Source organism: Astatotilapia calliptera, chromosome 3 (genome assembly GCF_964374335.1).
Source record: "Astatotilapia calliptera chromosome 3, fAstCal68.1, whole genome shotgun sequence".
NCBI lineage: Eukaryota > Metazoa > Chordata > Actinopteri > Cichliformes > Cichlidae > Astatotilapia > Astatotilapia calliptera.
Window position 1 is genome coordinate 17,741,453 of NC_137424.1, and position 12,502 is coordinate 17,753,954.

A 12,502-nucleotide genomic window follows, 5' to 3' on the forward strand; every position below is an offset into this window, starting at 1 on the left:
ATTCTAGAATTTGTAGTCTCACACACATGTGCAGAGCACTTTTGTTGTTTTGGTTCACATCGGTTGATATTCTGCTGCAAACAACTAATGAGGACATTTTCTAAAAGCTTTGAGTGTCCATCAGGATCCTGTAGAAACAGCTTCCATCTCAAACACTAAACATCATTATTTACATTCTGTTTATTTATTTTTTTAAAGTCACTCTAGCACAGATTTCTTTAGCCGAATGTCTTTCTGTGTCTTCCATACAAACATTAAACATGAAAACACTCAACACAGCAACACTGAAAGCATTTGAGTGTAACCTTCATTCAAATCAAACTTTATACACAATTACAATAATGGAAAAAGACAATCTAAATAGTAATACACAACAACCACTGCAGAAATAAAAGAAAACCAAACACAATCCAACATGAATACACAAATATATTTAAATCTATATATTTATACATTTTAATATGATGTAAAAGAAAACAAATACAAAACCTATCAAACTACCAATATATAAAAAAACAAGATCAGAATCAGAGAGACTTTATTTATCCCCAAGGGCCAATTAACATACAACAGAGCAGCATGACGTTGAAGATAAGCACAATAAAAGTGAGATAATAAATACATATATACAGTTTTAAAATTACACAGTTTTAAAATTAAAGTGACTGAAGGTGAATAAATAACTGTAAGTGACTAAAAGTGAGTAAAGTGTTGGTAGTATAAGAGTGTAGTTTATGTTTCTGGTGTGGGAAATGTTCTTATCAGCTGGAGTTAAAAAGCAGAGCTGCTTTGGGGACAAAGGTGGCGCTCCTCCTCCTCTCAGTCCTGCAGGAAATGCAGCGGAGGCGTCGCCCAGAGGGGAGCCATTGAAATGCAGGGTGAAGAATGTGAGAGGGGTCGTTGATGATTTTGGCTGCCTGTCTAAGGGCCTGTTGATGAAAACCTGCCAGAGTTCTGACAGGCAGGCCAATGATTTTAGAGCACACTGATGCTGCAGTCTGTTCCTGTATGAAGGCTGAGAGAGTGGGACCAGCAGGTGATGGAGAAGGTCATGATGCTTTCCAGGAAGACGTAGTAAAAAGTCATCATGATGGGTGTGCTGACTCCAAAGGAGTTGAGTTTCCTAAGGAGGTTTAGCCACCATGTCCCCTGCATGCTGGTAAGGCCTGGTTAACACACACATCAGCGTGAACAAAGTGGGAAATGTGTTTCTTCTAATTTTGTTACCATTTTTATTTAAGAAAAAAGCATTAAAAGTGCCAGGACACGTGTAAGTAAGTAAATGCCAAACACAGCTTCTTATCATTGCAAACTCTTATGGCTGCAAATGTTTTACAATAAAAGCAAACGTAAGCATTTGTGAAAACAAGAAACAGCTCAATGATTTGCTAAATTTGTACGGTAGCATCCATCCAGAGGGTTTCCCAGGTTTTCACTAATGCTGCTAAAAAAGCTGCATGTACATGTTAGCAGGCGTAACAGGCCCCGGGACGATGGACAGTGTGCACCAGCTGGTTAGAACAAAGGAAATAATCAAATAAAATCATCGTTTTATTTCATCAACACACATAAAGGCCAGTTCACAAAAACTGACAAGCATTAGCTAACAGCTAACATGTAAAGGACGTGTGCAGGAGCCTGGATGCAGTTTGTGGAGTTTATATGATCAACATAGTTTTTGGGTTAAAGGTTAAAAGTATAAAGTTATGGCTCACTTGCTTAGAGTTGTATTATATGGGAAGCAGTGCTTACAGACTGACATAGTTTGATTTCTTTTGCTTCAAATGTATGCTTTTATTTTGATAGTCTGGCAGAGACAGGAAGTTAGCTGCCTCTCAGTCTCTCTGTTTGAACTGAACTTTGTAAGACTTTGATCCTTCTGGATTCAGGCACGTGTAGCTGCTCTGGACATTTGTACAGAAATATTTAAAACTGGACTCCTGCTGATTTTTAGAGAAACAGGGACTCAGTGGAGCGTCGAGCTGAGGCTTCATTCACTGCAAAGCTACAAAGTGCATTCATTTATCTTAACAAGCAAAGTTGATTGGATGTGACTGAAAAAACAAATATTTCTATTTTTCTGAACTTTCATCAGCTTGCTGAGCAGAAACATCTATGAAGAGTCCAGTCAGTGATTATTACTCATTAGAAGGGAAGATGAAGAATCCTGGTGTTGGAAGCTCACACTGTCTACACTGTGCATGCAAAGTCCACTGAATGAATGAACCAGTGAATGTAGGAAGTGCCCACTGTTTCTGTAAGTATGGGAGGACCCACCTCTCTCTGCAGATGTCCCTGACACAGGCGGCCCTGGCCAGGATCTGCTCCCACTGGGCGTCCCTCCCCAGCACCACCCTGCTGTCCTGCTGGCTCATTAGACGCTGCAGCTCTGGGTAGACCCGGTCCTTACAGACATGACCAAAGCAGCACACAATCAAAAACAAACAGAAGCTTTGAACACATGAATATGACATTTATAGTAATGCGTTATTATTGCAAACCTGTTTTTTCCACAGAGCGGTCATGAGGCGCAGTCCCACTGCTCTCAGCTTGGGGGAGCCGGCCAGCATGTGCAGACTGTGCAGCACGATCGGGAAGCAAAGCTGGAATATTACAGCACATATGATCAGAGCCAAGTTTACAAGAGAAACACACGGTTACAGCTGAAGAAGGCAGATGTTAGACGATGACTGCTGGTTTGGAGAGTCCAGCTTCCTGACAGAGTGCTTTATACTACACTGAAAAAAAGGGACTGGCCATCTCTTGGATTTATGTAAGCATCTTGCATGTATTTAACACAATTGCCTCATGTTTTAAAGATAAATGTAACTATATAGTGTAAAAACTACATGATATGCAGAAAGGGTGTATTAAATTGTTTATATCATGTTCAGGTGAAGTAAGTCAATAAGATAGCAACGTTAAATCTCGTGAAACCACGCGTGATTTCATCTCGCGGGCTTTGGATCGTGGTTTAAAAAATGCATCCATCTCAGTCAAGTCAAGCAGCCAACTCTACGTTTTTTGGTATGTCTTGATTTTTTGAATTAATATTTACCATATTTCAGCCAAATGTAGTTAAACGTCTAAAGTGCCGCCATGTAACATGCTAAAAAAGAGCCGTTAGCTTATTTGCTGTTTTATCTGTTATCAAAGAATTGGCGCTTTTTCATTTGAATTTGTCTTTGGCACAAGAGCCGTAATATCACATTAAACCTAATTACGAGGCACTCATAACATAATTTGGTTTTCTGTGTGAATAGATTTGTCAACTGACTCTTCAGTTACATTGTGTATTTACTGCACCGTGGTGTTAGTGAGATTTTGGACATTGAACAGCTTTAGCTAATATCATCAGCGGTATTATGCTAGCTTACATCCCTACCCCTCCTGCCCTCACCTGCTGTCCTTTTGTTTTTGTTGATGCACATTGAGAGACCACATCTATTCTGCATTTCACCAGGAGTCAGCTGATGGATTGTGGGTTCAAGGTGTTATGGTAAGAAAGTATATTCTATTTTCGCTTAAGGTTTCTGTAACTTAATTATAATAGGTTTTTTATAATTATTAGGTGCATGCATACTCAAATAGACCACCCTATTAATACAACTGAGAAATCCAAAATCTGCCATAGGTTTGACTTATACCTGTATGTATTGTCAGAAAGGTGATTACTGGACTCACATTAATGCACACTTGAACTAAAATGAGGTTGTAACTTGTGGGTTCTTGGGTTGCAAATCAGAAATAAACATCTTTGGATTTTTTTAATCCCATAAGATCTGGAAACACAGTTTTTATTCAACAAAACATTACTGATTATTAACCAAGCACAGTGCCTGCTGTTATTTCAAAATAATTTTATGTCATTTCAGATGAAATGCAGCATTCCAGTGCATCCCAACCATGCCTTTACAGGTTTCTGACGGAGCTGAGTTTCTCTCTGACAGTCTGCTGAAAGTGTTTGCAAAGTGATCGGGGGAACAGGGCACAAAGCTAAAGGATGTAGCTGCCATGATGACAGTAAGAACTTTAAAATTCTTTAACTACAAAGTGTATATGTATTGCATTAGGTCAGTAAAAGATTTTTATGCTGCATCCATTGAAACAGTCAACTATTACCTGTGAGTACTGATTCCACCGAAAGGATGCCATAATTTTCGTCATGCATTTACTGGCCCACTGAGAAAAATTGATCTTTTTAAAAAAATAAATGTTCTGGAAACTATATATCCATAAAGTTGATGTCAAACAGGAACTTTTGATATTGCTTTGTAGATGCTGGTGTTGCATGTTGACTGGTTTAAGTTTTGGTCTGGGATCATTTTCTTCTCTGCTACTGAAAAGTTCACAAATCTCTGTTTTCTTTGTTATAATACTTTAGGATGACATTAATGCTCAAAGGGAGTCTCATCAAAGTGCTCCGCATCTGTGTGAAAGACAATTGCAACATCTTGGTGCAGGAGTTCATGGTGAGTGTTTTATGAGTAGATTGTGGCTTTGCAACATTTTAAAATGCATTTAGTTATCCACTTGATCCTCATTGGACCAGTTAGGACCAGTAGTCCTCTTTAATAATTTGAAGTTCACATGAGGCCTGGTAGTGAACTCAGCCGCCGGCCCTTGAGGCCCCACCCCTGTATTAGGGGTCACATCAGTGTGAAAAAACTTTAAATTTGTCATTCTAGTGAACAAAGGAAAATCCCACCAATATTTACATTAGCTTTTGTTTGAAAAAAAAAAAGACCAACAGCTAACCAAATTGTGGGGCTGAAAGTCTAAATTCTAACATCTTCTGAGTGACAAAACCTGGATTTCTGATGGGCCGGTGTCTTTCTAAGAAAAACTAATGTAAAGCATTTGAAATTATGTTTTTCACCCTCTCTTAGAAACTCTGTTAGACCATGAATGGCAGCATGGCAGGCCACTCTTTGGCTATAGCTATTTACTATGTTGCTTGCATTGGTTTAAATTACTCTAACATTAGAACTGGTAGATTCAAAAGAGATGAGTTTAAAAAGGAATCTTAAAGAAATGTTTTGTGTTTAACCAGGACTTGACTGAGGCCACTGCACAGATTGAGAAAACCACAATGAACATCTGTCTCCAGAGGATGCACCAGGCAATGACTTTTCTGACGTTGGCATCATCATCGAGGGTATAGTAGTTCTTCAAGATCTGGATAACGTGACCTTTGCAGTAGCCATGCTGTTTGGACCTTTTTTATTCCTTCAATATGAGTTACCCATCACAACTCTGCTACACTTTTGAGGTGATTCAAAGGGTGGTAATTGAGTTGGAAGCAACTCAGCTCTCAAGAAAAGCTCACAACTAAGACAAAACTGCTCCTGCAACGAAGCTCACTGTTATGCATGTGAGGTGACCAGCTCTAGGTGAGAAGACATTTAAATCTCACACTTGTTCTGCTGCATTTTTGAAGCTCAATTCCAGGAACAGATCGCAGGGTTCATTTTTATATACACTGCAACTGCCATGAGGACGAGCCGTTTTTTTGTTGTTGTTGTTGTTTGTTTTTCCTTTTGCTCTGTACAAGTTCTCTGTCTGTTTGGCAGCATTTTTAAATTTCTCTTTGTATTTTTTCTTTCTTTTACTAGTGAAGAGATGTAGCATGAACAGTTATGCAGTCTAAATATCCCATATGGGCCGTGTGAAATGGTATTTTCAGTTTCATTCAGTTGAAGTAAGGAACGTTGAATATTTCTAAGCTTGCTGTTTTGAACCAAGATGTCACAGTATGATCAGTGCCGTAATTTTTGACAGTCACTCACCGTATCAATGTTATTTTTGCATCTCTTGAATAAAGGTTTTGACCTGCAAGTGCTAATTTCTTTAGTTATTGGGGTAAAATGGGTAATGTTAATAGGAAGGTGTTTGCCAATTCAGTAACCTAATTTAATGTTAATGGAAACTAACATTACCTCAAATTGTTTAGTTATAATTGTTGTTTAACTGAATCTTGACGTCAGAGGCCTTAAATAGAATGTTTTGTATTGTTCTTTCCCAACATTTTTCAAAAGAAAGAGTCTAATTTCTTTGCTGTGATTGATTCCAGAGAACACGGAAGAACTGACATTATTTAACTGTTGGTTTATATAGATTCAGTAGTGGAGTAATGTCAGTTTAATTCTTTACCTACTGTCAATGCAGTGAAATTAGACATTTTGTTTTGAAAGGTTACTGGTGGATGCCAGCAACCATCTTGGAAGAGAACAATATAATCTGTTATAAGGCCTCCATTTGAAAATTGTGTATTTGATACTAGAATATAATAGCAAAATGTAATTTGAAGATAACATGTAGTATTTAAGTGACCAAGTAGTATTGGGTAAAAGTTATTGAATGGTGTTGGGATAAAGTGAGAAAATTGTGAAGGATTAAAATATTTCAAGAGCTCAAATTACTTCATCAAAACATGTTTAAGTCACATTTTATCAACACAAATTGCACAGGTTTATTGAACATGAATAAATTGTGTTAATTTAACTCAATTGTTTAAGTTGCTGCCAAAGCAAAACATCTGTGTGCAACAAATGTCCACCATTGAATTAAGTAAATCCAACAACATATTTTTTTCAGTGTACAGAGCACTGCATCTATCCCACACAGAGGCTGCTGTGGTGGAGTCCAATCCCAGCTCCTACAAACTGGGTACAAGAACCACTGTCTGTGTTCACACGGAGAAAACTGTGTGGTCAGACCCCCGAGGCATCTAAACTTCAGTAAGAATGTGCACTTTTGACACCTCTGGTTAGCATTTAGTGGTCAGTTTCAACCATATTTGATTTTTGCTTGTTATGAACAAATTCACTTCACTACTTTTCACGATCTGTAACATCAATGCACATCGTTCCATTTACTGCATATTGCACTTTATTCATGTCTCTCATTCCACCTGCAAAAACATTGTAAAGGTCGTGACAGAGAGTTTTATATATGTATAAATACTAATATTCTCTATTTATTCTGTTTTATTGCCAAGATGTTAGTTAGCCTTTGTTCAGTTGTCTTTTATATGTCAATAGATACGTATGTCACAAATAAAAGTTTCTTGTAAATTATGTTTAAAGAATTTTCTCCCAAATCTCTTACGTGCTAACTGTAACGTGTTATATCTGCTAAAACCTGAACTTAAATGTGTATATGGTGTTTATTAAAAAACAAAAACTGAAGAAACTTCTTGAATAAAACATCTTCAAGAAACTTAAAGCAGTTCAGACGCTTTTCTTTCCCAGCTCCTCAGACTGTCCACCCTGTTAGCTTGGTTAAGTAGCCACGAAGAGTAGAATGGTAAATGGCCTGTATTTATATAGCGCTTTTACTAGTCCCTAAGGACCCCAAAGCGCTTTACATATCCAGTCATCCACCCATTCACACACTGGTGATGGCAAGCTACATTGTAGCCACAGCCACCCTGGGGCGCACTGACAGAGGCGAGGCTGCCGGACACTGGGCCCTCTGACCACCACCAGTAGGCAACAGGTGAAGTGTCTTGCCCAAGGACACAACGACCAAGACTGTCCAAGCCGAGGCTCGAACCGGCAACCTTCCGATTACAAGACGAACGCCCAACTCTTGAGCCACGATCGCCCCAAGTATGAGTTTCAAACAGTAAACACATTTATTTTTAAACCCTGCAAATAAACAACATTAACATCAAAAGTTTTACATTTCCTAAATGTATCCCACAATCTGAATATAACACCCACTTCCCCACGTTTGATCCGCTGTGTTAAATATGATTAAGAACAGAATGCAATCATTTGCAAATCCTATAAACCAGTATTTTAAACAAAGTGAGAAAATGAAACATTTAAAGAAAAATATTAGCCCATTTTGAATTTGATGGCAGCATCCTCTCTTCAAAAACTAAAGGCTTTACGATGTTTAGTGCTGGACCATGTTGGTTAATGTGTAAACTTCTGAAACGTTCAACAGTTTCCATTTTGATTAACCTGACCAACATCTAACATAGAACACCTTTGAAGTGGACCTCGCACCCTGTGGATAACTTCAAACAAGTCGAGGTCTTCAGAGGCTGAACTTTGACCCAGCATCACAAGGAGCGCCATAAACACTTGTTACAGTTATTAGAAGGAACCCAGCCTTTAGACATCCCCACAATGACATCGTGACCAAGGGTCTGTTGCATGATTTTTAACATGGCTACAATGTGTCGTCTGCTGAGTCATCGTTTAATACAACAACGTACTGAAAGAGAGCATTCAGCATCTGACTGAGCTGGACTAACCTTCCCTTTCAAAAGTGAAAACTGCAACATAAAACTGGAATACAACCAACTTCTAATGAAATGTAACATTTTATAACATGAACACAGATTCCAGGTGAGCTGTGTCTTCCAGGACTGGATTTACCAGAACAGGTATGAGGATGGTGCCTGACGGTCAGAAGGAAAAGCACGCACACTTGAAAGACTTGACTATTTGCACAAAATGAATGGCTGACACTGGACAGATGAGAGGATGTGGATGGTCACACCCTCGTGCATTAAAGAGGGCTTTCAGTTCATTGAAAACACAAAACCAAACACACAAAAGACACAATGAGACAGCTGATCAGTTTGCTTCACTAAATCATCGACACAAGCCGTGTTGTAGAGGGTACTGCAGCCGTGGCAGGTTATCATCTTAATGTGGCCCTGACACTCCATCGTACGCCACAAAGCTGTGAATAAATGAAAAGCAAAGAGGCATCATCACTAACATAATAACTGTAGAAGTTATCCCGCTGCATTACATTTATCAGGATATCGTAATAAATGTTCATCATATGTTGCTTTGACCCATCATTGTTGTCATTAATATCAGTACGTGACACTGGACACTTCCTGGCATTCATATGTCCTGACTTTGTGATCAGTGTAGCAGCTTGAAAATAACTGCTTGGTTAACAGCAGGTGTACAGGCAGGTGCTCTGATCAAATAACATGTTTGGCTAAAGAAACAGAAAATAAAAACATGTAAATAGGAACACCCACATCTCTACTTCTTCTTCTATTTTCCATTTCACACTTACAAAAAAGTTCTCCTGCGTAGGTGTTGAGACAAATATATGTCAATTTAATACTTCAGACAGGCCCCAGAGCAGGTCTGAACAATTAGTCCACTTAAAATCAAAACTGCAATTTGAAACCATGCAATTAGCAATTTTGCAAAGAAAACTTGGCTAGGCTAAGCTAAGCTAACTGTTAGACAAAGTAGAGGAGTTGGAAGAGTAAAGGATTCTGGTTAACTCCAGTTCAACTTAACATTAAATTAAACTGACAAATATCATGTTTATATTCATATCTTAGTCTTTTGATGAGCTCTATCTTATAAATCTTTTAGACTCAGACGAGGTCGGCACAGGGACAGGCCTCGGGGGTCCAGGCCCACCCGGTGAAGTGCTTCTTCCCCAACATCTTCTGATGTACTTCATTTATACATTTTGGTAATGAAGTACTTAAACTACCACCTCACTGATTAGTTATTGCAGTGTGAGCTCAGTTCAATTAATCAGGTCACAGTAGTTTAGCACTTCTACAGCAATCATGCAACCAGCATGACTGAGGAGGACACTGGGTGGACGGGCTTTGCAGGTCAGACTTTGAAACTATCTTTTATTGTCATTACGCCAAAAGCAGTGAAATTATATGCTGTCCCATTCAGTGCAAATAAAGAATCTGTGTTTACTGACAGGACAAAGCACTGAACATGATTTCATCTGTTAACCTGGACAAATTCCAAAACAATTCCTTATTATTTCTTTTTCTTAAGTAAAACCAGTAAAAGCTTCTACTTCAAAAATATGGACTTAACACTGAGATCCTGATATTTTAGACCAGTTGAATTTAGATGATCTTTTTTAGTTCGTTCAGTTTGCTGGTTCTAACGACGACGGTCTTCATCAGTTTTAATGTCACTGTGACTCATATCTCTGCATGGCTGTTTTGTTCTGAGTGCACTGTGACAATGAAGTTAAGATCCGGTGATCAGCACAGCAGCCTGGGAGTGACTGCTTGGTTAACGACAAGGTTTACAAGACCTGATCAAATGTCACACTGGAAATATTTTGCAAGTGAAACAGCAAATGAAAAAATGTAAATATGTTAACTGGACCACCTACATTGTTTCGAGAGCAGGGGTGAACTAAAGAGTGCGACCCATCACTTCAGTTTCAGCATATAATTTCTATTTAACACTCAAAAAAATCTGTTGTACAAGTATTAAAAATATATTCACAAATGAAATTGACATGCCTGAGATGAAAACATTACTCATACAAGTTGTCAGGTAAAGTCTATAGCACTGTTACATCTAAATATGGACACTGAGCTGGGACGATGTCACAGATCTGAGCCTCTGCACCTTCACTATACGTTTGTGTATGTCAGGCCTGTCCTGTATCTCTCCACCACCTGATCCAACACACCACCAAATCCTGATCAGCTGATCATCTCTGCTCCTCTAATCACCTGAATATCCAAGTATCCGAAAGTGTCCATCGATCTGACAATACAATTGTAAAACCGATCACTGACCTGTGCCCTAATGTGTTCTGTGCACTTGTGAACACACTTCCTTATGGAGTACGTTTATTAAGGACACTCTTTCATTAGCACACAGGTTCAATAACACAACAAATAACCTCCAATAAACCTTTTAATAAACTGTCATTGGAGGCTGATGTGTTCTCTCTTGGCTTGTTTTCTTGTTGTGTGCCACACAGAAAATAAATGCATGGTGTCTTAACTCACTGATACGGGGATATCAATGAGCACAGAGTCCAGCCAACGATGGCACAAAGTCAAACCTCCTTCAAGGAAACTGGAGAGTCCAACACTGGCATTGAGGCTACCCCAACAATATCAATATGGTGTAACTTCCTGCTCTAACTCAGGCTCCTTCCCCACAAGAAAGATGATATTTTATGTACTCGAAGTCAGACCTGGAATCTGCGGGTCAGACTTCCTGGGCCCCCGACCCCTGACCTCTGAGATTTTCATGTCTTGTATTTTATAATATTTATCTTTTGTTCTCCTGCCAAAATTGTAAACACTGTCATCATGCCATATTGCACTGTTGTTCGATCAGCTTCATTAAATATACTTTTATATATACTTTTATCCTTTGTTTTGTTATACATCCATTTAAATCCTCATATGAAATTATTACAACCAACTGGTAGTAAAACAAAAATAAAAAGATTGTTCAACATTTTAACTGCAAATGGTCAAAACATTCACTTTATTTGTCAAAAATTATACTTAAAAAGGGGAAAAAGAAGTGTTAATAGTTTATTTGAAAGGTCAAAATATACCAACACATCTTTTTATTTTAAATCTATTTGTTTGTGCATTAATTTTTTTTCTAAAGCCAGATGTGGAAAAACAGGCTGCATCTACATGCAGGTTCTTGTGGTCAGTGGTCATCATATTTGCATTATCTTTCTGAGTCACAAGCAGGGAAGTGTTAAAGTTTCCTAGAAGTGGTGGGCCAGTGATGTAGGTGTGGATGCAAAGGATTATTTGAGGTGGTGCTGATCAGAAGTATAAAAATCAAAGTGTCCAGATCCAAACACACTTTGTTCCTCTGTGACAGAAGTGAACTAGAACTCACAGCAGCATCTGAACTGCAGAAGAGATCTCTGCTCATCTCCGTCTGCATTCCTCTTTTGGTAAGAACTTATTATGTATCATTTAAAATGATTTTCCTTTTAAAGCTGGGCAGCAGGCTCACGTTGAACATCTCCATAAACTGTCATAATTCTGCTGCTACACTAAACACTGCATTCGGTGAGCACACTAAACTTACGTAAGCTGTATATTTGCACGGTGAGAGACCTGTTTTTGCTGATTTGTGTTCAAATACAACAAGATCTTATTTAAACTGACTGTCAGATGTTGCCTATCCAGTTATGTAATGAACCCACTATATACATTAACCACAGACCCTTCACCACATCTTCATCACCTGCTGTTCCAGACAACCAACTTATATCTGAACCACTGCAGGTTAATCATCATCATTAGTAAAGGAAAAAAAAGGTGAGTGTCTTATTATTTTTATTTTGCAGTGTGTCATTGTTACTACAGAGCACACTGAAACATGTGACAGGAAAGAATAACTGAGTGCAGAAAGGCTTTTATATTAAATCGGATTTAAACTTTGTTCTTAATGAACCGGATCTATTATGACCTGGACTTTTATCTATAAAATGGGCTTGTGAAACCCAGAGGAAAACTCTCTCAATATATCTGTAGATATAAATATATATTTATCCAAATCACATCAAGTAAAAAAGGCAAAATGACAAAATTAAAAAAAATAATAACAAAAAGTATAAATGAAAACACAAAATTTTAAGGCAAAAACAAATATCTTGATGTCTTAATACGATGAATATAAAATATAAAGTAATACAACAAGGTTAAATATCTAAACATTTAAACTACTTCAGCTTTTCAAAGCTTCTTTTTCCAGTT

At 38.1% G+C, this 12,502-nt stretch overlaps 2 protein-coding genes and 1 long non-coding RNA gene across 4 annotated transcripts in view; 1 reads left to right on the top strand and 2 right to left on the bottom strand.

Moving 5' to 3' along the window:
• Window positions 1-146: 146 nt before the first annotated feature.
• LOC145425248 (focadhesin-like) lies at window positions 147-2,658 on the bottom strand. 2 transcript variants are annotated; one of them, XM_080298279.1, is made up of 3 exons: window positions 2,502-2,658; window positions 2,278-2,405; window positions 147-1,166 (listed from the first exon to the last, which is right to left on the bottom strand). In XM_080298279.1, the coding sequence occupies exons 1-3, from the start codon at window positions 2,568-2,570 to the stop codon at window positions 1,124-1,126; spliced, it is 240 nt and encodes a 79-aa protein (XP_080154405.1). In that variant the 5' UTR covers window positions 2,571-2,658; the 3' UTR covers window positions 147-1,123. The 2 variants fall into 2 exon arrangements, with proteins under 2 accessions (XP_080154405.1, XP_080154404.1); XM_080298278.1 differs by lacking the exon at window positions 147-1,166 and adding an exon at window positions 1,377-1,511.
• On the top strand, window positions 2,498-5,838 carry LOC145425261 (uncharacterized). The gene is made up of 5 exons (XR_013905916.1): window positions 2,498-2,773; window positions 2,895-3,499; window positions 3,876-4,023; window positions 4,385-4,472; window positions 5,054-5,838. It is a non-coding gene; the product is annotated as an uncharacterized LOC145425261 (long non-coding RNA).
• A 1,778-nt stretch (window positions 5,839-7,616) lies between these two features.
• The window catches only part of LOC145425228 (protein TANC1-like), a 192,904-nt gene continuing 188,018 nt past the window's right edge, over window positions 7,617-12,502 (bottom strand). Inside the window, exon 11 of the mRNA XM_080298195.1 lies at window positions 7,617-8,703. Coding sequence (XP_080154321.1) covers window positions 8,662-8,703 — 42 coding nt within the window. The 3' untranslated portion in view covers window positions 7,617-8,661. The remainder of the gene's footprint in view (window positions 8,704-12,502) is intronic.